This window comes from Brachyistius frenatus, unplaced genomic scaffold, assembly GCF_029030835.1.
Source record: "Brachyistius frenatus isolate BFR_SWC_R1_liver_20210118 unplaced genomic scaffold, ASM2903083v1 Contig_21, whole genome shotgun sequence".
Classification (NCBI taxonomy): Eukaryota; Metazoa; Chordata; class Actinopteri; family Embiotocidae; genus Brachyistius; species Brachyistius frenatus.
The window spans coordinates 4,380,226-4,402,776 of record NW_027210620.1 but is presented as its reverse complement, the minus strand read 5'-3'; the positions used below and the strand labels follow the sequence as shown (position 1 = coordinate 4,402,776).

At 42.5% G+C, this 22,551-nt stretch overlaps 1 protein-coding gene across 6 annotated transcripts in view; it reads left to right on the top strand.

The window, feature by feature from the left end:
* Positions 1-22,551, top strand: part of nhsl1b (NHS-like 1b) — a 104,315-nt gene that overhangs the window by 70,877 nt on the left and 10,887 nt on the right. For 4 of the 6 annotated variants that reach the window (XM_069696593.1, XM_069696594.1, XM_069696599.1 and 1 more), the window contains exons 2-5: positions 12,183-12,335; positions 16,532-16,659; positions 18,904-19,108; positions 21,200-21,331. In XM_069696593.1, coding sequence (XP_069552694.1) covers positions 12,183-12,335; positions 16,532-16,659; positions 18,904-19,108; positions 21,200-21,331 — 618 coding nt within the window. Of the gene's footprint in view, positions 1-7,578; positions 7,859-12,182; positions 12,336-16,531; positions 16,660-18,903; positions 19,109-21,199; positions 21,332-22,551 lie in introns of those variants that run through there. The other 2 variants (XM_069696598.1, XM_069696597.1) reach the window with 2 other exon arrangements.

Genomic DNA, 22,551 nt, shown 5'->3' with positions numbered 1-22,551 from the left:
GCCACCTCCTCTGAAGGCCTCAAAAGGCTCAGCCTGCTCGTAAAATGACAGCGTTTTAACTCCCCGCTTAACAGGCGTGGACATTTTAAGAGTGACCCGCCTTTATTGTGCTGAAGCTAACATCGGGTCATAAAAGTTTCCCTGTTCAATGAATGTATAGGAAGGACTTATTTAACGGTTGCACACCTCCCTGTCATTTTGGGTGTTTCCAGCTGTTATTGCTTTTGGCTGACCCTGATCTTTGTTTTGGGGTTTTCTTTGAGGATCTTTTTTTGCTACTTTGCAAAATGTCTCTGTAGAATTTAGTCTCTAATACACTTTTTTCTATCATACACTTTATCCGTGATATGTTCTTTCTGTCTTTCTCTTTAATCCTGGCTTGTATTTCAAAGGGGGTCAGTCAGGAGCACCCGGGTCGGACGCCGGGGGAGACTAAATTAGGCATGACGGCCGAGCCTGCTGGGTCTTGCTGTATGTTTGTATGTCTGTCTTTGTGTTTTTACAGAACCGAGGCCTACATGTGGATATTTTTGCATTCCCCCTCTCTCGTCTATCTTCGTCTCTTCCCGTACCCTCAACCCCTGACTTTTCCCTCAGCTGCCATCATCTCCTCCCTTGATTCTTTTGTCCCTCTAAATGCTGCCTCGTCTATCTTGCCTTGGATCGCTACTCAGCAAAATGACTCGGCTTCTACCACATCAAACAACCCTTCAACATTTTATGAATGGAAGTTTGCTTCTGTTCTCTTTCTCATCTAACATTATTGTGCCTTTGATTCTGTCTCCATTTCCCCCAACTTTAGTACTGTGCTGCCCTTTTTCAAAGGCACCTTTCTGGTGGATTCACATTAACATGCAACAAACTGTGTGAGAACAGCTACGTGGTGTTTGAACGGCAAACAGAAATACACCACATCAAGGCTGGTATATGCATATGCTTGTAAAACAGAAAACACACAGACACAAAGACCAGTGTCTGATTATGTTTGGGAGGACATGTACGAGCTCAGGCTGCCGTTTGCAGGGTGCCGCCCGGACTTCGACGGGTTTTCACATGGATCACAAAGGAGGAGCAGCCTATAGAGGGAGGCCCCACTGCCTTTCATTCAAAAGAATAATCTAGCATACACACAGACACACACTGCGAAACTGAGTTCAGATAAAGGAAAAAAAATCCCTAATTTATGTGGTACGAGGCATGGGGAAGTTTTCGGTTTGGTGTAAAATATCCACACAGACACACTCAGTGAAGTTGAGCTGGATTGAAATCACGTTTCTTGTCTTACGTGACCGACAAAGTGTTGTAACCTTTCTAAACTCCCACCACACACACACACACACACACACACACACACACACACACACACACACACACACACACACACACACACACACACACACACACACACACACACACACACACACACACACTCACTCACTCACTCACTCACATTTGCTCACTAAAATGACATGTTTTGTGAAACTTCAGTAGCTGAAAAGTACATTTGTCCCAAAAATGTACTGACAGACTCTTATAAATCCGACATAGTCAGCATGTAATCATGCAAATACACTGCTTATGGGCCCATTGACAACCAACCAAAACCCTTTGAGCATCAACATGTGGCCATTGACTTTCTCTTGAAAAATAGTGATCAGTTAGGTGTCCACTCTGATGACAGTCAAACAGGGCTGTAGAGAGAATAGATTGTTGCATGGTGATCTGTAGTTGTTATGTGTTTTGAGGTCAGTGTGTGTGTGTGTGTGTGTGTGTGTGTGTGTGTGTGTGTGTGTGTGTGTGTGTGTGTGTGTGTGTGTGTGTGTGTGTGTGTGTGTGTGTGTGTGTGTGAGATGGAATCCCAGCTGCTTCAATGGAGTAGGTCAGATGGAAAAAACCAGAAGAAGGGTGGGGGGAGGACGGAGCGCCGGAGTTACCCAGAAAAGAAAGAAAACGAGAGAGAGAGACAGAGAGAGAGAGAAAGAGAGAGAGAGACAGCAGGAGTTGGTTTCCTGAGTGTCAGAGAAAGGTCATTCAGCAAGTGCGGGAGTTTATTGAACTTTGTGTTTGTGTGATGTGTGGGAATTTTACCCCATGCTAAAATCATTAGTGCCAGAAAAACGGTTATCACAGCTTGTTTACTCAGGCTAGCCTCTCTGTCACCATGGTCTCGGTGTGTTCTGTTTGAGTGAGAGTTGATGTTTATTCAGGAGAGAGTTTGAAGTTTAACTTTGCTTCATCGCTCATTCATGAGTTCTGTGGAGAAGCGTCTCCACAGCTGAACAACCCAGGCAGTGCTCTTCCACCTTTCTCGCTTGGAAACCTGCAGTAAAAATGTATAGATGACATAACAACTGATAAATGATGATCAGATATCTCCCCTGCGTTGATCACAACAGGTTTACAGCCCCTCAACCATGATCATGCCACACTACCTCTCCGCTGCCTCTCTCCCACTCGCTGGTTGCCGATAGATTATTCATATCTTGCTCTACATCTCGGATAATACCAAAGCGATCAGATTCCCAATGACCCCTGATGTTACGCTTTCAATCACAGAGATGTAACGATGAAAGAGCGGGGAAGGGATGAGAGCGAGTGTGTTGCTCTACATGCTATAAATTATAGATTTTCATTCACAGAAAAATGGGAAAAGGAGACGATGAAAGATGAAAAATAATGCGATGCTGGTGTTTCAGGGGTTTTGGTACATTTCCTGTTTGAGTCACGCATGTTAAAACAATTTATGTTTTATAACTGATATAGTTTTTTATTCATATGGAGTACAAATATAAAACATTTGTTGCTCACAGGTTGACAAATTTAAATAGAAGTTTTGTTTTCCACTTTCAAATTCAATGTTTCTTTGCATTAGACAAATTAATAGTAATATTTTTGGAGTCATTTTGATGTGAATGAGTATTTTATTAATAAGAAATAAATTCAGCTCCTAAAAAATTAATCATTTTAAGAACACTATAGGTCGATGTTGCACTGCTCCACTGAAGAAATCAGGGTTTAGTGTCTTGCTTGAGGGCATATTGCGCTTAATTGCAAAAGGAAAGATGAGCACTTTTTGTTCACTTACCCCAGGTTTATGGATTCTAACCGGTGACCCTCAAGTGACTACAGTATCTCTGTTTAAATCCATTCACGTGTTCACTTATAGTAGCTCTGCTACTCACACAATGCAAAATGTTTGCGTGCACTCATTTGTCAAACAAACAAAAAAAATACTTAGTTTGTTTCTCACTTCTCACACTTTCCTGCTTATCTCCACCTGCCAGGTTTTGCACGGGAGGTAAGGTGTGCAAGGTCAGAGCCAGAACAAGAAAAGAAAAGAGATGGGGAAGAAAGGAGCGTAAAATCAATAAGGACTTGACTACATTAGCAGTCATGAAAGCGCTCATGTTGAAAAGACAAAGGAGAGAGGAGGAGTGAAGAGAATTGGGGATTGAGACATGGAGAAGAAGGAGGGAAGAGGGGGAGAGATTTGACATTAGTGGATCAGGTAGAGTTGAAGGGTTTTAGAGGGTCAGCTTAGCTCTCTCTTCATAAGTCCAATTAGAAAAATAAAAGCTGAGACCTGTCAGATGAAGGGTGTGTGTGTGTGTGTGTGTGTGTGTGTGTGTGTGTGTGTGTGTGTGTGTGTGTGTGTGTGTGTGTGTGTGTGTGTGTGTGTGTGTGTGTGTGTGTGTGTGTGTGTGTGTAAATACTAGATAAAGGCATTCTGGGTATTTGAGCGGATGTTTCATAGACTACTTCGATTGATGGCATCTGGGTGGAGTGCAGGAGTCACAATAGAAACGTCATCAACACGCCCCAATCGCCCGCTGTAATTTCCCCAGACATTGACCTGCTCTATTAACACATGGGCTTGATCAGACATGACGCAGACTTTCCACTGGCGAGCTGGCGGGGCAAAGTCCATTTAAATGCCCGGTGCAGCTGATTCCGACATTTGCTTTCTCACATGCAGCTCCTCCCGTGAACATCTAAATAAGCTCTCGGTTGCGGTGCATGTGTGAAAACAACTTACTGTGTGACAATGATTGTGCAGCTGCCTCCGCCAGGTTGACGGGAAGGTCCAAATGGGGTGTGAAAACGGGACCGGGGAGACAAAGAAAGTAGCAGTGCAATGACAGGAGGAAGAGCAGAAGTCCCTCATTAATCTCTCTCCGTTCACTCTGCCACATTTGTCACCGAGTCTTAATTATAACATCCTATTCACATCTTCCCCCAAATTTCTCCTTTTTCTTTCTATCACCACCTTTTGACATGAAGATGCGGCTGGTTGTATGAAAAGAAGAGATGATTGCTGTCTTGCCAAGGGCGAGAATGCAAATCATTTCTTGATGCTGTCGTCAATTTTAGCATCAAGTGAAATAATTAAATAGGTTAATGAACACACAATCTAAGCCACTTCATTACTTTAAGAAAATGCTTTTAGTTTCATCTTCTATGGATTAAAGTAAATCATTTGTACACAACCAAGTATACATTTCTCAACAGGAAAATGTTCATTTAAAACTGTATTAATAATCGATTAATTAACAAGTAATTTTTCAAACAGGAATATACTGGTACTCGTTTGAGAAGGGGGACTATTTTCCTATTTACATATTTTTCTATGATAGTGAAGTGAATGTCTTTTTGGTTGGTTAATTGGACAAAACAAGACATGTGAAGATGTCACCTTGGAAATCTGGGAACTTGTATCAGGCATCTCACATTTAGCATTTTTTTTTTTACTAAATGTATAATTGATTAATATTAATCAAAAAGTGCACAATGAAAATAATGTCTAATGGCAGTTCTGGGATATTTGCAAATAAGGGACTTTAAATAGCATGACTATTATTAAGTTGAAAAGATGAAATAAAATGTAAATATTGCCTCAGTTTCGGTAACCACTCTTCATTCACTGTATAATGAAGGGCTCAGGCCCCCCCCCCCCCCCCCCCCCCCCCCCCCCCCCCCCCCCCCCCCCCCCCCCCCCCCCCCCCCCCCCCCCCCCCCCCCCCCCCCCCCCCCCCCCCCCCCCCCCCCCCCCCCCCCCCCCCCCCCCCCCGGGATTGCCCTTTAATCACTATCATGGTAATCACTTATCTTTGCCATTCTAAGTAGGCTTTTATTCTTGGGTCCAGGCTTCACCCACTGAGTGTGTACTCAGTGTGTACCCTTATATGCTGGTTAGAGTATGAACAGATGAAAGATTGATATTGTTTGGGCTTGGCTATAGTGGGGGCTTCCATTCTTCAGGGGGGAAGAGCGGAAGGACGTGTGGCTGAATGGATATCCATAATCCTAGGGGTGGCCTAGATTTGAAGCCCTCCTTCAGCGGATAGAGATGTTGACCTGTCTGTCATACTGTGCGTGTGTGTGTGTGTGTGTGTGTGTGTGTGTGTGTGCGTGTGCGTGTGTGTGTGTGTCCGTGTGTTGACACTGGCCTAAGAACAATAGGCTTTTTAATGAGAGATGCTGCTTGGGCTGGCGTCCGTATAAATGATCCTAATGCTGTACGCGTGCCGAACAGGACGAGATACAAGCCAAACAAGCTGCTGACAAAACACGAGGACAGTTTGACACTCGGAGAAAGACTTTCAACTTTAAAAAATTTCAAGCAGACATGCTCAGCTTTACTACCTATTTGAACATGTCAGTATTCTCTTTAACTTAAGGTTACAGTAGAGTTGCAGTAAAAGATTATTTGATTATTGGTTAACGGTTGACAGTTCGTTTTGATTAGTCAATTACGTGTTTGTTTTGTGGAATGTCCAAAAAACCAGTGAAAAGACCCAGTCCCATTTGCCCAGAACTCAAGTGGATTTCTTCATATTTTTTATCCTGTCTGTCCAAACAGCTCTGACCCATTTTACAAAGATATAAAACATGTAAAAAGCCGAAGTTGTTAACATTTGGAAAACTGAACACTGTAAATTATTGTTAAATATTGTGATATATTTGAGTCTCAATTCATGTATCATGATAATATTGTATTGTGAATTAAGTATCATTATAATATTTTACCTCTAAAATGTGCAACATACTGGAACTTCACCGTAAACATGAGGTTGTTATGGTGTCATAAGATTGAGGTCACTTTATTAAAAGTTCATATATAACAGATTGGACCTCTTCTGAAAGTTTAGTATAATGTTGGTGTGAAAGCTAATTTTCTGAACAGGTCAACCACATGTTGAACGTCAACAGACGTTTTGCACGCGTTCAGACCTTCATATTTCAAGGACAAGAGCAACTGACAAATACAGCAAATAGAGGCTTTACACCATACACTGTAATGTGCCAAAACAATGAATGTTACTGGACATGAACAAATTATGGCCAAAGACAAATTCAAACTGCTCACTGCACACTCGTACAGCACTTCAAAGCCAGACTGAAAGGTTCAGATGAAGGGAGGAGAAAGGTAGTGGGGAGGGGGAAACCTTTTTACCCACAAATTCAAGGATCATTTGCAGTCCCATTCAACCTCTTGTTGCAGCCCCCCTCCCTCCTTCACCCCCCCGCCCCCCACCCTCTCATTCCTCAACCATTTTGGATGAAATGAAATACGGTCGCAAAAAGGAGGGGCTGTCCTGCCCTAATGGGGGGTGTGTGTGTCTGTGTGTGTGTTTGAATGGGCGGGTGCTGGAGTGTGTGCGTGATAGATTGTGAGCGGATTGGACAATGGGAGGATTGTATTTGGTCTATATTTATGCGGCACAGATTCAGTGGCCATGTGCAGGCACAGCCGGCTGATCAGACGGCGGAGGAAGGGCTGATTAAAACACCCAAAGAGAGGAAAAAAATTCAGTTATTAAGAGACTGACTGATTTCAGGCACCTCAGCTGAAAACTTAAATAAATGTTGTTTTACAACGAGATACATTTCAGTCCATAAGTGTGATGCACTGCATGTAATTATGTTTCCAGTTTGCATTACACTTTGCATGCTCCTGAGAGGCTGCATCCTCCTGAGAATCCCTTGTGAAAAGCTCAACATGTTTTTGTTTTTTTTCCCAAGGATGTGCATGGTTTTTCTGCAGAGGTGGCTCATAGTTTAATTAGATGCATAAATATTCCCCAGATGAGTCTGTCGTTGCGGTGAGAGAGGCAGCGCATAGATTTCTTTTTTTTAGGAGCATAACAAAAGAAAGAAGAAGGTGATGGAATGAAATGAGTATTGACATTCACGGCAAAACAGCAATGCCATGCCCGTCCGCTCATAAAAAAAAAAAGTTTCATTTTCAGTTCCATTCTGAACAGTGTAGTGTAGAGAATTAAAGACAACGCGAGACAATGACTGATGATGAGAAATAAAGGGAAAGGCAGCCAGAACTCCTTGGTAACCAAAGCACAGAGGAACAGAGGGGCCAGTCCTACACCCCTCCTGCTGCGTGTGTGTGTGTGTGTGTGTGTGTGTGTGTGTGTGTGTGTGTGTGTGTGTGTGTGTGTGTGTGTGTGTGTGTGTGTGTGTGTGTGTGTGTGTGTGTCTCCGAGGACTGGACTGCCTGAGGGAGGAGTGGTGGTGGTGGTGGTGGTGGTGTGGGGGGAGTGGTGGGCCGTGTGTGTGTTTAGAGAGAGAGATAGGGGTAGAGACTTATTGTCAGCGTAGTAGACACTCACACACATTCGCAGCCAAGCCGCCGTACAGTGAGAATGTGAGTGGAGGAGCTCCGACGCCAGCACGCCTCCGTCGTCCCGTCCTCTCTTTCTGTTATTCTCTGGACTTGTCAGCTTTTTTTGTGCCTCGCTAAGGCACTTTTTTTTTTGAAGAGGGAGGCGTATACACTAAACTGGAATAATGGTGTTCATTGGGACCTCGTTAAAATCTGTGATTAAGTACTTCAAAAGGAAGGGTAAGATATTTTGCTTTCCTTTAGCACTGATCAATAGTGTCGAATTGAAGTAGTTTAGATCTATTCTCTGTATGAAAACAACAACAGATGAACAGTTTAGTAAGGATTTGTATTGTCTTTGACAGGAATTGTATTGGTGTGTGAGTGTCTGAATTTCCTTGAGTTTTCCATGTATTTAAACTGATTTTAAATAACTAATTAGATCACTTCATTTTGGCTTTCATGTGTCACGTGTGTGTACACATTCCAGCCTTAATGATTTCCGTGTAATCTTATTAAAACTAATGGTTTCCTGTGGTGATACTGCTTCGCTGCTGAGCCCAGATACAACCCTCTGTTGCACCTGGTTACCAGGTAACCACTGGGCCAACACTTCCCGGAGCTGTTAGCACTAAATTAACCTGCAGCACTTATAAAAGTGACAGCTGGAGAATCACAGCTGCTTTATTTGAAATAGTTGGCCACTTTTCCTTCTCAGAACAATTCAGAAGTTTATTGTTTGTTTTAAAATCCAAATGTTTTGACTTACTATTAAAGGAAACTGGATTAAAACTGTGTACCACGTATGTACAGTAGCTTATGGTTAAGATGATTAAGTAATGTTGCAAGGCTATTATTTTAACAGTGGCTGTGTATTAAGAACATGAGGATGTAACAAAGACCTGGCTGATGCGGGGCAAGGTGCTTGTGAAGACTCCTATCGAGGGTTTATTTATAGCCTCCGTGTGTGTGTGTGTGTGTGTGTGTGTGTGTGTGTGTGTGTGTGTGTGTGTGTGTGTGTGTGTGTGTGTGTGTGTGTGTGTGTGTGTGTGTGTGTGTGTGTGTGAAAGCTAAGGTGCGACTGTTAATCATTACCTCAGCACTTCTGTACGTCTCTCATCTTATCCCATCACCCTACACACACCTGCACTTTGCTCCTTTGTCGAGCACCTTGGTCCTCCATTGCAGTCCAGTATTTTATTCTGCATGTGTGTGTAAAAAAAAACAGAGGGTCTTTGGGATCAAGGTAACCTGGAGACTAAATGCTTTTGATAAAATGAAGGGATTATATTTACTTTTATTGAGATATAAGAGAATGAGAATTAATTTTGGTCAAAGGTTAAAGGATAATCAGTCAGGAGCATTATTACATTAACTAGTGAAAATATGCCAGAAGGTCAAAAACGTTTTTTTAATTTTTTTTATTTAAATGATCAAATGGAACCGATCACTTAAAAAAACTTTAAAAAACAAAAAAAAACCTCTTCCTTTATATTTTAATAAAGAGACTGTGGACCATTGTTTCTTTCATCCTACATTTGCCCTGTTTTCCTGTTACATCCTAAAAATGAACCTGAATCGGTGTTGCTGTGCTGACCCTTTCAAACACACAAAGTTGTATAATGAAAGTCAACACCCAATATTGGTTGCTGGGGGACCCAGCTCAGGATTAACATAGGTGACGTCAATACAATTTGATCACTGTTATTGATCATAACAGCTAATACCACAGCACTAGTAAGTGTATGTGTGTATATGTGTGTGTGTGTGTGTGTGTGTGTGTGTGTGTGTGTGTGTGTGTGTGTGTGTGTGTGTGTGTGTGTGTGTGTGTGTGTGTGTGTGTGTTTGTGTGCGTGCATGCCAATGTATCTTCCACTGATTTTCAGCCTGTTACTGTTGTTCAGAGTTTTCAGGAGCTTGTTTTGCTCTCAGTCTGTTTGTTGAAGAGCGTAGAGAGCCGTGATGTCAATGGACAGAGGGATTAGTGGACTTCTCAAAGACTTTCGCGCCAGAGTCCACTGTGTGTGAGACCTTGTGTGTCTGTGTGTGTGCGTGAGTTGAGGAGCTAGAGGGTATTGTGGCATTGAAAGACCTGATGTGGAGACTGATGCAGAGGGACAATACAGGCTTTGTGTCCATAGTCCCCATGTCCTTGGTCTTCCTATAGCCTCGCTGAGGTCTATTCAAACCCAGGGGTTGGAGAGGAGGGTGGGGGAGGGACTACCTGTGCTGACTGTGTGGGAAAGCAAGAAAATCAAAAAATTGTGTTTGAAAGAAATCGAGTACGTAAACTCTTTTCACAAGGCAAGCTGGTTTAAGGGTGAGCTCTTATTCACACAGCTGGGGTGTCAGTGTGTTGCTTAAAGACACGTTGTGACAGTTACTCTGAAAAAAAATGGCACTGTGAGGTCCAAACCAAATTATTGTTGGTGTGACCTTCACTGTTCAAATTCCACTGCCAGCGATTGCTTTGCAGAGAGGTTTTTGTCGTACATCTGTCTGCCTCGAGCATCTCAGCAGTCCAGACCTGTGGTCGGGAGAGTTTCGCCCCATGATGCCTTTGATTGAAAAATCTGACTCGTGCAGGCTTGACAGCAGTAATTTTCCATTTACACACTACCTCACATTTTGCATCCATCACATGCAGAAAAAAAGTGAGTTTTGTAAGTTTTCGATGAGTCCCTCAGCTATGTGGCGTGACTGTCTGTCAGATATTTTGGATTATTTCCGTCACATATATTGTATTAGTCATTACACCTCACCCATGTAATTACAATGGCTTGTAAAATCAGACATGTTGGACAGTTGGACCCAGGCTTTCTGTCTGTGTGTGGTATTTGTACTCCTACATGCATGCAACAAAAGTGTTGGTTTACAGGGCAGCAGAAATGGACGGACTAACAAAAGCTAAGGACTATCAGTAGCTGCCCCTTCATCAATAGACATTTAGAAACCATTAGTCACAAGCTGCTGGACTTCACAGTCAACAAAGCCATGTTAAGTTTTTTTGGGCTCACTGGAGTTTCTTTATTTCAGCTTTTGAAATACATTATTCACACATGCCTTTGTGATGCTGATTATTGAAACGTATTCGCAGTTATCTGTATATCAAAGCAGCTATTCTGTCTCACACCTTCTTCGATGACCCATTTGCAGTTTTAACCCACCACCTCGGGGGCTGTCCCCCCCCCGACACACACACTCACCAACTCACCATGCGTCCTGCTATGGCTCATTTGCACCTGTGAAAAAACCCTTAAACAAAAACACTCCACACACTCACTCCAAGCCACCATCATGAGCCGTCCCCCTTCCTCCTGGTTAGCACAGAAGTCTCTCTCCCAGTCAGAGAGACATGTAGTGGTGGTCAGCAAAAGGACACAGATAGTGGTCCTGATTTACATTTGGCTGTTTGAATGGAATTAGTTCTGCATCCACGATCACCAACTTGTGCTTGGATACGCTCAATCGGTAAGCTTAACTATCGGGTAGTGTGTGTTAGTAGTAGTGTAGTGTGTACATTTTGAAAAACTTCGTTTTGTAGGGATTTATGGTGACAACGGGAGCTTTAATTCCTGGGTAGGAATTAGTATGGGATGCAAACCCTAAAATGGGATTAACGAGGGATGCAAAGGTCAGCAGAATAATGTCAGGTTAATCTTTTATTGATCATATCTGAGGGAGAGAAGAGCTCTAGGTAATGAAAAGGCATAAAGAGTCAGGTAGAAGGGTTGTTTTCTTTTTCTCATGGGGACTGAATTGACTCAACCGCGGTTGTGTGTCATGTTACCTGACTTTGAGTAGCATTTAGAAACTTAATATAAATAGTAAACTTGTGAAGTGACAAACATATTTTATTGTTTCCTGGAAGGACTTTTCCTTGTGAGGATCAGCTAGCTTTCTTATCTGCAGTAGTCAGTTTGAATTTGTTTTCAGCTGGGTATCGACTGATCAGCGTTTCTGTCCAACTTGTCCCAGTGAGTTTGTCCCTCCCCCTCTGACATGTGTGGCCTGCTGGCTGTGTGATGTCTTAGATATGTGTCATGTTGACAGTGTGGAGACTAGCACCTTCATACAAAACACCTCAATCTCCTTCCCCTTCCTCTTCTTTTGAAAATGAGTGGCTGGTACTTAGAGGACTTTTTCTAATTCATGATTTGTACTGTTTTCCCTGCGGTTGACCTCAGAATTAATAAACTGATGCAAGAGGTTATGGAAACTCCCTTTTTTTTTTCTCCGTAACATCTGATATGTTACAATACTGCTCTCAGTAATATGAATGACTTACCTTGCAAAACAACTCTGATTCTTCATCATATCATATCACTGTTTTACTTGACAAATTGATGGTACTAGTGGATGTTTTTAAAATGTTCTTTGTCCTTTCCCCCATCTATTTCTGTGTGCCTTATGACTGTACCTCTGTCAGATTTTTTTGTGCTATCCATTTACTCCAATAATTAAAAACAGAAGGGGCAAAAAGGTGATCCACTGGGGTTGATCAAACTGGAAAGATAGCATAAGATAAAATAAATATCTTAACCTGCTCTTTGTGTCTCTGCAGCAGTTTCTAACCTGGATGAGGAGAGCAAGTGGACGGTTCACTACACAGCTCCGTGGCATCAGCAGGAGAACGTCTTCCTACCAGGCAGCCGGCCGCCCTGCGTAGAAGACCTCCACCGCCAGGCCAAAGTCAACCTCAAGACCGCCCTGCGAGGTAAAGATTGTTTAAACCCGAACACATGATCACAGACAAAATCAGGGTTCAAGGTGGCCACTTATTGCGAGTTTAAATGATTTTTTAAAAATGGATTATTACTAATGACATATTAAGGAAGACCTACTGTAACTTCCATCCATCCACACTTTGAGAATTCACTAGATATCTGTACATTTTGATTGTTTCACAGTCCACATATGTTTTTATAAAACAACCGTCAAATAAAACAGCTGATGTTGCAGATATTTAAATTATGTTGTTGCTCGTGATAATCTGTTACCTTGAAATCATACATTAGAGCTGCATCTAACAGCTGCTTTTTTTTAATTTTTTTTTTTATCAATGAATCTGCAAATTATTTTCTCGATTTGATGGGAAATTGGTCTGTAAAATTCAAGTAAAAAGCAAAACATTCCTTTATGAAAATAACTAGATGAGGTCAAATATTTGTTTAATCTGACCGTTTGTCCAAAACCTAAAGACAGAATAATAAAATAAAAAAGTTTACAATTAATACATGTAGTTAACTCAATTATATTACTGATCATTATACTGACTAATCTCAGTATGTTGTCACATTTGTCGCTGCAATCTCGCAACATCAAGGTGAAGGACCTTCAATGTTGTGTTTGTCTACCAACATTGTAAAAATGTCCAAACTTGTAATTTGTTTAGCCAACAACACAACAGTGTGAGTTCCTCTTCTTCCTGTTTGTCAGGTACGATTAGAGAAAAGACACAGCCTTGTTGTCAGACAAACACGAGTCGTCAAGTCACAGCAGAGTGACAACTTTGTAAGATACAACTTTCCCAGAACGGGACGTGGGAATATCAGAAAATGCTGACACTGGTTTCACAGAGATTTCCTGGGGAAGGTGTGATGTGTTGTTCACACTGTAGGCTGGCCTTGTGTGTCAGCAGATAAAAAGAATCTGAGATAAAAGGAGAACGAGAGATAAAGTGGGAGGGGGAGGTTGTAACCTGATGTTTGCGGTTTGTTTGTGATTCACCTGCTCTAACGCACGCACGCACACACACACACACACATGCGCGCGCGCTCGTACGCACACACAACGAAGGCTCCCTTTGTCTTTCTCATTGCACTGTTGCTGTTGCATCTTACTTCCTGCAATATTGATGTTGCTAGGTACACAAGAACACAAACACCACCTGGGAGGTGGGATTAATTCAGCCACCACCCCGTCCTGTCACCACGCCACCACCCAGACCCAGGGGTCCTAACTGAAAGACGACAGGTGTCCAGTGAGAGCACCTGTCCTGTCTGTTAGAGCCTTGATGTGTTTTGTCCACTCCCAGGGAGTGTGGGAGAGGGGAGGTCGCACAGACAGCTACAGCTTATACTTGTAGAAATAGATGTCGTGTTTCATTATCAATGACAGTCTTTTAGTGTTATCTCCAAGTGCAATGTTAAAGCTGTTTTAGTGGCAATTAAACTTCCACACTTCACATGTATGATAGACAAATGTAATTCTTAGATCGATATGGGCTACAGTAGTCTCCTGTGTTGTCCACCTCAGTCCATCAGTATTGCTGCACAAAGTTAATCCTGGACATACAGTATATCTCCGCACAGTGATGTCATCCAGGTTTATAATGTGACTGTTACACAATTATTATTGTTATTCCTTTGAAACTGCAGCTCCTATTTTAGTTAAATCTTTGCATGCAGAAATAAGAATTAGGGTCTGTAATGTGTGTTTTTCTATTATATTTAGGTAAATTAAAGTATCGGATCAGACTTGGAAATATTAAAAAACTCAGATCAGCATCTTGCTCAAAAATGCAAAAGTACATTATGTGTTAGGTTACAGCTACAGCAGTTTGGAGGTTACATCACTAGGTTAAACCAGTCGACCACAGTTTCATGCACACGTAACCAGTCACAATCGTCAGTGCCGTGGCAATGTGCATCCTCTCTTTGTTCTTTTTAAACACTCACATGGGTTTTCCGCTCGTGATGACTGGTGAGGTCTTTGCAGGCGGCCCGGGTGTCACGGCAAATGTGCCAACAGGTCGAAATGCAACACGGAAGTTACGTAACATGGGTTTGCGTATTGTCAATAATATCCCCAAGAATGATCTATTAGTCCAGTCATGGAGGGATAACTAAAGGGGTTATTTTGTTGGAAAATATTTTTATGTTGGTTTGACACTAAAAGAAAAGTTGATGTTTTTATTCTGTATCACAGATTTAATTGGGTCCAGATAGGTGTAGTTTTCCACATGCTTCCACCTCTGTGACTATCTCGAGTCCCAAATAGACACTAAACTGCTAAAGATCAATTGGTATTTGCAAATATTATTCACATTCTACTGTAAAATATACATTTATCCATACACTCGTGTTTTTCCGCAGCGTCCCTCATTTCTTCCTCTTGTCCTTTACGATATCATTTACTCCCTTCAGTTTTGCCTGGCAACAAGCAGCGCTCCTCTCATCAGGGCTTATTTATTTTATCAACCGTCCCCAGTCACGCAACACCAATCATCTTAACAGCTCCACTTGCCGTCATCATCCTCATTATCCTCATGCTTTCTAAAGCCTGTCTTCCACACCGCTACCACATCAGCTTGTTGTTACAGTAGGTACGTACGCCAGCCCCATCAGGATCCATTAACTCACAGTATTACACATGCATCAGTGTGTCTCTCCTTAGAGATGGGCTGTAATTAGCTGTGGAAATAAATGGCTCATGAAAAGGATAAAAAGCAGCATCTTTGAGGTGCCATGCTAATAGCGACATGCGTGTGCACTGGTTGGTACACGTGTATAATCACTAAAAGGGATTTTGATTGCGTGACACACTGAATACATCCAAGATGCAAGATTTAAAAAAAAGTGGCCAAGAGGGCTTTTACATTTGAATTGATCAGGACTGCTACAGAGAGCTGCACATAAAAAGATGTGTATCCATCAGTGTTCCATCAATTTAAGCAAGATGGGTGAAAGTTTTTAACTTTTTTTTTTCCCCTCTCTCACAGTTTGGTAGATTTCTTCAACCTATTAAGTACCAAAATCAGCAAAAGCACACTCTAATCTCCGTTTTTAGCTCAGGATGTATAAGAAGCACTTTGTGAATATAATTGCTTTTTAAAAGACAAAACAAAGGATACAGGAGTCGATATTTGCAGAGAGACTGAGAGAAGATGTGCTAAATGCCCCCTGAGAGAAAAGAGGGGGATGGAGGAGAGAGAAGAGAGGGACGCTTCTGCCATCTGTGTGTGACAGACTGAAACTGATACCCCCCTCTTCTGGCTGCACACACACACACACACGCACACGCGCACGCACACACACACACACACACACACACACACACACACACACACACACACACACACACACACACACACACACACACACACACACACACACACACACACACATACATCACAGCCTCATCACAGCAGGTGGTGAGGAGAAGATGTGTGAGTAGCACTTGGCAGCGTCCAACAGGGACTGCACTCACATGACTGATGGAAAACACACACACACACAACCAATTGTATATTCTTCTATGCACGGTTGATAAGTAATAAACAGCTATGTGTATGAGTGTTTGTGCACTATAAATATTTCATACATTCCTCTTACTGTAGTGTAATTGGCTGGCAATCTGAGTCTGCACTGTTTGTATTGAGTCTATTTAAACTAATGCAGTCTAACAGGACAATCCTTCGTTCAGTTTTTGTCGAACCTGTTTGAGGTCTTGAATTCAATGATACGGTCATTATAAAGTCAGCAGTTTGTAGTGAGCTCGATTAATATTTTGTCCATCCCTTTTATATCAATGATGGTTGGCTAAATGACAGAAACTCCTCAATGTAGAACACAATACAGTACAACTACACCCTCCACAATGATCATGCAGATGAATTAATACCTCTGAGACAAAAAAACAAACATAATAACATTCATGTTACACTAGCAAAAACAAAAGAATATCTAAGTGAGAAATTAGACAAGCTTTTCACTGTCTTTCAGCTGCAGGAGGTGTCCTGTCAACATTAACAAAACAAAGCTGCTTTCTCTCCATGAAATATCATCAAAAGAGACTTTGATGAGCTTGTGATTTCCTAACATCAAAAAACTCAAAGAAATCCTGTTCAAGAAGAAGATAAAATCCAAATCTCTCTGCTGTTTGTGACACGTCTCTGTCTTTGTTCCCCAGAATGTGACAAGTTGAGGAAAGATGGTTTCCGGAGCTCCCAGTACTACTCTCAGGGTCCCATCTTTTCTGACCCCACACAGTCCACCAGCAGCCTGCACGATGACGAGGATGATGAAAATGACAAGAAGGTATATACACACACACACGCAGTATGAAAACAAACATAAACAGAAATAGATACACACAAACACACAATATATGTATACAACTGCAGGTATAGCAGTCTCTATGTTTTGAGTACATACAGAACATACGTGCATACAGTAGCTACGTACGTCAGCCCCATCTGGGCCATTAACTAATTGTGTTATGTGTGCATAGGGCTGCTGCATAGTTAGTGCTTATTCAGCAGCATGGTAGTTGCAGTGTATTAAACAGTGTCCGTCTGTCCTCTAGTGGTTGGAGATGGAAATAGCACATTTTACTGGAACCTTTATCTCGTCACAACTCCTTTTCTGTTTTACCTGTTTCATCTTCTATTTTTACTTTCCAATGTATGCAATAATGCAGCCGGATACTTGAAAATACTTTGGAACTCACCTCATTTGTAGTAATAAATCAATCAATTACCTGTTGTTTATTCAACCACAGTTTGTCAATACATCTATCACTCTTATTGGTAATGTGCTCATCAGTAACATGATTTATTTAAAAAAAAAAAAAAAAAAAAGTTTATACTTTTGTTTCTGTCTCTCACTTGGTATCCTTTTTCAGGCAGATCCTAATATTCAGAGGGAGAAAAACACTTGAATTGGGGGTGGAGGGTGGGGATGGGGGGCAGGCAATTGTTTGTCTGCTGTTACATAGTTGTAATTTCATTGGAGGGTGATGGATGAAGGGAAATAGAGAAGGAGCAGGAAATAGAGGCACAAACAAAGAATCGGAGACAAAAACCTGCCGGACCATTAGTGTGAAGTCAAGTGTAAAGAATCTGACAGCTAGATATGTCTCCTCTCCTCTCCTCTCCTCTCCTCTCCTCTCCTCCCATTTGTTTTTTCACACAAACTTGAAATGAGGGGTCTTGAGAGGGTCAGCGGGTCTCACTGTCATTATCAGGGTCTCCTTTGTCCCCCCGGAGCACCTCCATGCCAGGCACTCGTTTCATGCCTGCTTTGACCTCTGACCTTCAAAACATACTGTCTCTTGTCATTCATCTTTCTACTTTCTGCACACTCCCTCCATCCCTTCAACTCCCCCTCTGCTCTGCCTTCCTTACCCGCTCCTCCGCTGGTCTTCTGTTTGTGCCCCATCTCCTCTCTTCCTCGTCACTTCCTGTTGTCCTGAGGCCATTGAGCCTAACTTTGCTTGACAGTAGCTTCAAAAGGAGAGGCAGAGCTCCTGGTTGAGCCACAGTGATGCTAAATAACAAGCCGTGCTCGCCACCAAACTATTGCTGAGATTCTTTGTTTGCATCCCCCCACTTCATCTCCCTCTGCTGCTGCCCCTGTGTTTACCCACCCACCCACCCACCCGTGATGCAATAAAAGTGTGGATGATCAGATGGTCTCTCTCCTGGAATTCATCATTAATTAAAACAATTTAGGATTATTGGTCTTCACTCTGGATTCGAAAAAAAAACGTTGTACTCTGATTGAAAACAAAAGGACACTAACATTGACTCAAAACATTCAGCAAACTCTAAATCGCTGGTTTGCTGTTGACTAATGGCTCAATTTCAAGCCTGGATGCTGCAGTAAAACATTGCTGTCTGTTGCTGCCTGCAGTAAATTCGACTTCACCACGGAGGACTCAACTCAGTTTAACGCATGAGTGATTCTTTCTTTCTTTTATCCACGCTGTTGCTCTGTAGCTTTTATCCGGCCATCTCCGACTGCTCTGACAGTTCACTGTAGTGTGTGTGTGTGTGTGTGTGTGTGTGTGTGTGTGTGTGTGTGTGTGTGTGTGTGTGTGTGTGTGTGTGTGTGTGTGTGTGTGTGTGTGTGTGTGTGTGTGTGTGTGTGTTTGACTGTTTCCATTTGGATCTGATTGATCGTGAAACATGTTTATAGCACAACAAGCTTCTAAAGGTCACATCAATGTAATATATTGGAGCCTGTGCCTGTATAACCTAAACATCCTGTCAGTTACGGCTTTGGACAATTAGGTTGTGTCACATTCTATTTCCACTTATCTTTCCTTATGTTATCTTTAAATTTTTTCTACACTCATTCCTCTATCTCACTTCTAGAGTCTATTTTTTCCCTCTCTGAATTCGCCTCTCACTTTTTTTGTTGTTGTCATTCCTTGTCTCTATTATCTCTCTCTCTGCTCTCTGCCCTGTCTGCTTTCCTCTCCTCCTGTATTCAGATTTCTTCTCTCGTTTCCTGCTCTTCGTGTATTACTCCCCATTAACCCGTTCTTCCCTCAACTAGTCCGCAGCTTCGTCGGTGGAAGACGACAAATCCCAGCTCTCCATGAGGTCCCAGACGCCGCAGGGAGTGGATGAAGTCGGGGTGGTGTCAGAAGTTGATGGGCAGGTGATATGGAACAAGGCCCCGCCCCTCCCCACCCCGGAGGAGAAGATGAGGCAGGCGGCTCAGGCCGTGCCAACAGACATAGTGGCCATCAACGTCACAGGTATGTCACTCCTCTTGACAGCTGCACTCGTCCAATCATTCAGTCCATCTAGCGAGTAGCGACCGGTCCTAATCAGCATCTGAGATCAAATGTCCAGGTTCTCTAGTTCCATTTAGTAGTGCTGAAGAAGGAGTTCGATCTGCCTCATTCACCCCTGGTGTCTACTCTTTTACATTAACCTCCCACCAACCATCACACATTTTGTTTTGTTTGTCTTAAAGGAAGTTTCTGACATTTTTTTTTTAAATTTGATGGGTTACCAAGAGTTATATGATGATAACTTTCAATGAAGGTTGAGAATGTGTGAACCCAACAGTGGAAAACAGCCAAACAGAGAAGAAGGAGAGGTTGTTAGGCACATAAAAATGTCAGTGTGTGATAAACCTCTTCTTTAATATCAAGACATGACATGTTGAGCCCAGTTGAACAAAAACACTGGGAAAAGTGGGGAACAGTTGGTTCCAACAAAAGTAAAACATGATTTGAAACCTTTCTATCTGAACATGTGTCTTCATTATATTGATAGCCTCCTCTAACTCTGTTAGTCAGCGTAAACAGGAATAAGCAGAGCCAATGAAATGTCAGACTTTTCCTTTAATCAACTCTCTGTGGCTGAGTGGATGTAGACTAATCAATGACTGTATCCAGTCATCCACAGATGGAAAAAAAACTGCATGTGTCAGTCATGGATGTCAGCCCTCTCCCCTTCCATCATGCCTGTTGGAGACTGGCCTTCACCTTCCTTTCTGCATGTGTGAGCGAGCGCTTGTGTGTGAAAATCGTTTGACAGCTTATCAAGGGGTCAAAGCTTCTTGTCAACTTCATGTCGGATCGCCAGCCGTTTGACAGATGAACGCTCATACACAGCAAAACGTGTCGACACAATTCCCCTGTTAGTGCGCCACATTTTTTCAGCGCTATCTGCTGGTCATGAGTCTCTCACACACACACACACACGCACACACGCACGCACGCACGCACGCACGCACACACACACATCTCATTCTGCAAGGTGTCCGGTTTAAGATGTTAAATGTCAGCTTTGTCATATCAATCATGAAATTATATTGTCTTAAAGACTCCAAAAATCCCAGTTTAGCATAAACATTAGAATTTTGCTGCAGTCATAGCCAATAAAACTGTGATCCTGCTGTCATTTAATGAGTGCTTAATGTGGTCCCACTCCACACGAATCAGTGTTGATTTCATCTGCTGTCACTTCAAATTACTGTAAAAGAGAGAGTAAAACACACAGCGAGATCAGGAACTGTTTTCTGTCACTTCGAGGGGGACCGTGACAGACACTATCTGCCCTCATATCAATTTATATTTCCCTGATGCCTGCAGGCTGTCACCAGCCAGCCAGATAGCAGAGAAAAGAGCAGTTTATATAGTGAGATATCACTTCTCCTTCAGGGAAGCTGGACAGAGAGCGAGAAGGATAATGAGAAGCATGAAAGACTGTGTGTGTGTGCATATTTTTCCTCATATCTGCCCTGTGCATGTGTGTTTTTGTGATAAGAGCATGCACTTTGCATTTCACATTATATTACATGTATATTTACACCTCAGCAACTTGTATTTAAAGTTGGAAATTAACATTAGCCACCAGCTCAAAATGTAGTGACGTTTGTTCTTGTCAACTTGAGGCACTTTGGCTGGTGGATGAAAAAGTTATAGGTTCAGTTCATCCAAATGACAGAAAACATATTCTCACTGACCTATAGAGTTATTAAGCAATGCTACTCCCGTTCCTATAAACTGGAGGTGAACAAAAGTTTTTTTTTTTTCATTGTCAGCAGTTTTTAGTAGAGATCATGATTTACATCATGTGTTATGGTAAGAGATCTTAAAACCTGAACAAATAAAACTCAAACTATCTGCATGGTTAGATACCACAACAGGGAGAAGAGAACATGTTTTCTTGTAATTTAGTTGAACTGACCCTAATATTTCCTGCCCTGTTCGTGCTGCATGTTCAACTTCAAAATTAAAAACCCTCTGCATGTTGTTGACTTTGTTCCTTCCGACTAACCGACTGCTGTTTGCCTGTGTGTCCGCCTGCCTTGCTCTCGCCCTCCCGGCTACCAGGGGCAGTGTTTGACCGACAAGCGAGCATCCGGCGCTCCCTCATTAACACTGACACCGTGTCCCGCCGGCCCAAGAAGGTCAAACGCAGAAAGACTATATCAGGGCTGCCTGACAACATCAACCATGAGCTAGGTATGGATCTCTGTGGGGCTACATGTTGCCCTCTACTGTCCACAGACCTCTACCAATATCCATCCTTTTTTCATTACTTCTCATAACCTTGCTCTCTATAGATTTATTCTTTTATCCACCATAACTTAGTCATATTGAGGTGTTGGATCGAGGCCCTGCAGCTGAGCAGTCTTTTACTGTTTCAGTTCTTCATGTGTCCTCATTCGCTCTTCTCCACCCCGCTGAACTGTATCCACAGCCAAGAACCAGTCATGAAATCCTCTCAAGTAGTTTTTTTTGTTGTTGTTATAATTCTGCCCTTTTTGCTCCTCAAGAAACTCTTGTTTCTCATTTTCGATTTTGCGTGTTGGAAAATCCTGTCATGTAGGATAAATTAAGTGCAGGGTTTGCCATTTGAATTGTGCCATAATCCTTCGAGGTCAACTTTCTGTGGTCCTTTTTCTGTAAACTGTGTTTGTATTTGTGTGTATGTGTGCCTTAATCCCTGGGACCATAATGATAATCCTATCCATGTATGTCAATATGTAGGGAACATGAGACAATGGCTCCTGATCATCGACAGCTAAAAAGGCAGCATCTTCTTTTGCAGCCTCTTTTTTTTTTCTCCAAACACATGATCTTCAAACCGTCTGAACAGATGAGGACTGCATGACAAATATGAAGGTTCAGAGGTCCCCTAACCTTAGTTACTCAACTGTGGCGGGTGTTAAGCAAACACTAAGCTCTCTAAGCTGACACTGTGCTCCGCTGACAGCACCGCATGGCTAATGTTTATTTACACGTCACCCAGCTGTAGGATGGCTGCAGCATTTCAGGGGAATGTCATTTCTCTGTGCGATAAGAGCACCAAGGCCGATGGGAAAAGAGATTTAAAGTCTGGTTAGTGCCCAGCTGACGACATCCTCTGAATGTCATGATTACTGGGCCGGGGTAATTGTCCCAGTGCCTCATCCCTCCCTCTCCTTGCACTAGAGCTGCCTGCGAAGTAGACCTGCAGCTTAATCTATCGCAGCGGCAGCAGCAGCCAAGCTGTCAGTCCAGCTTTTAGCAAAGGAGGGAGAGCGTGTGTCTGTGTCGTTTAGAGATAGCGAGGGGGACGAGAGAGAGGAGACGGGACGCAAGAGTGTGTATGTTTAGGAGCACGGGCATCAACAGGAGAGCCACCACAGATGGGAGACACATCAGACATCCTCTATCATTCTTCAGATTGTTTGTTTACT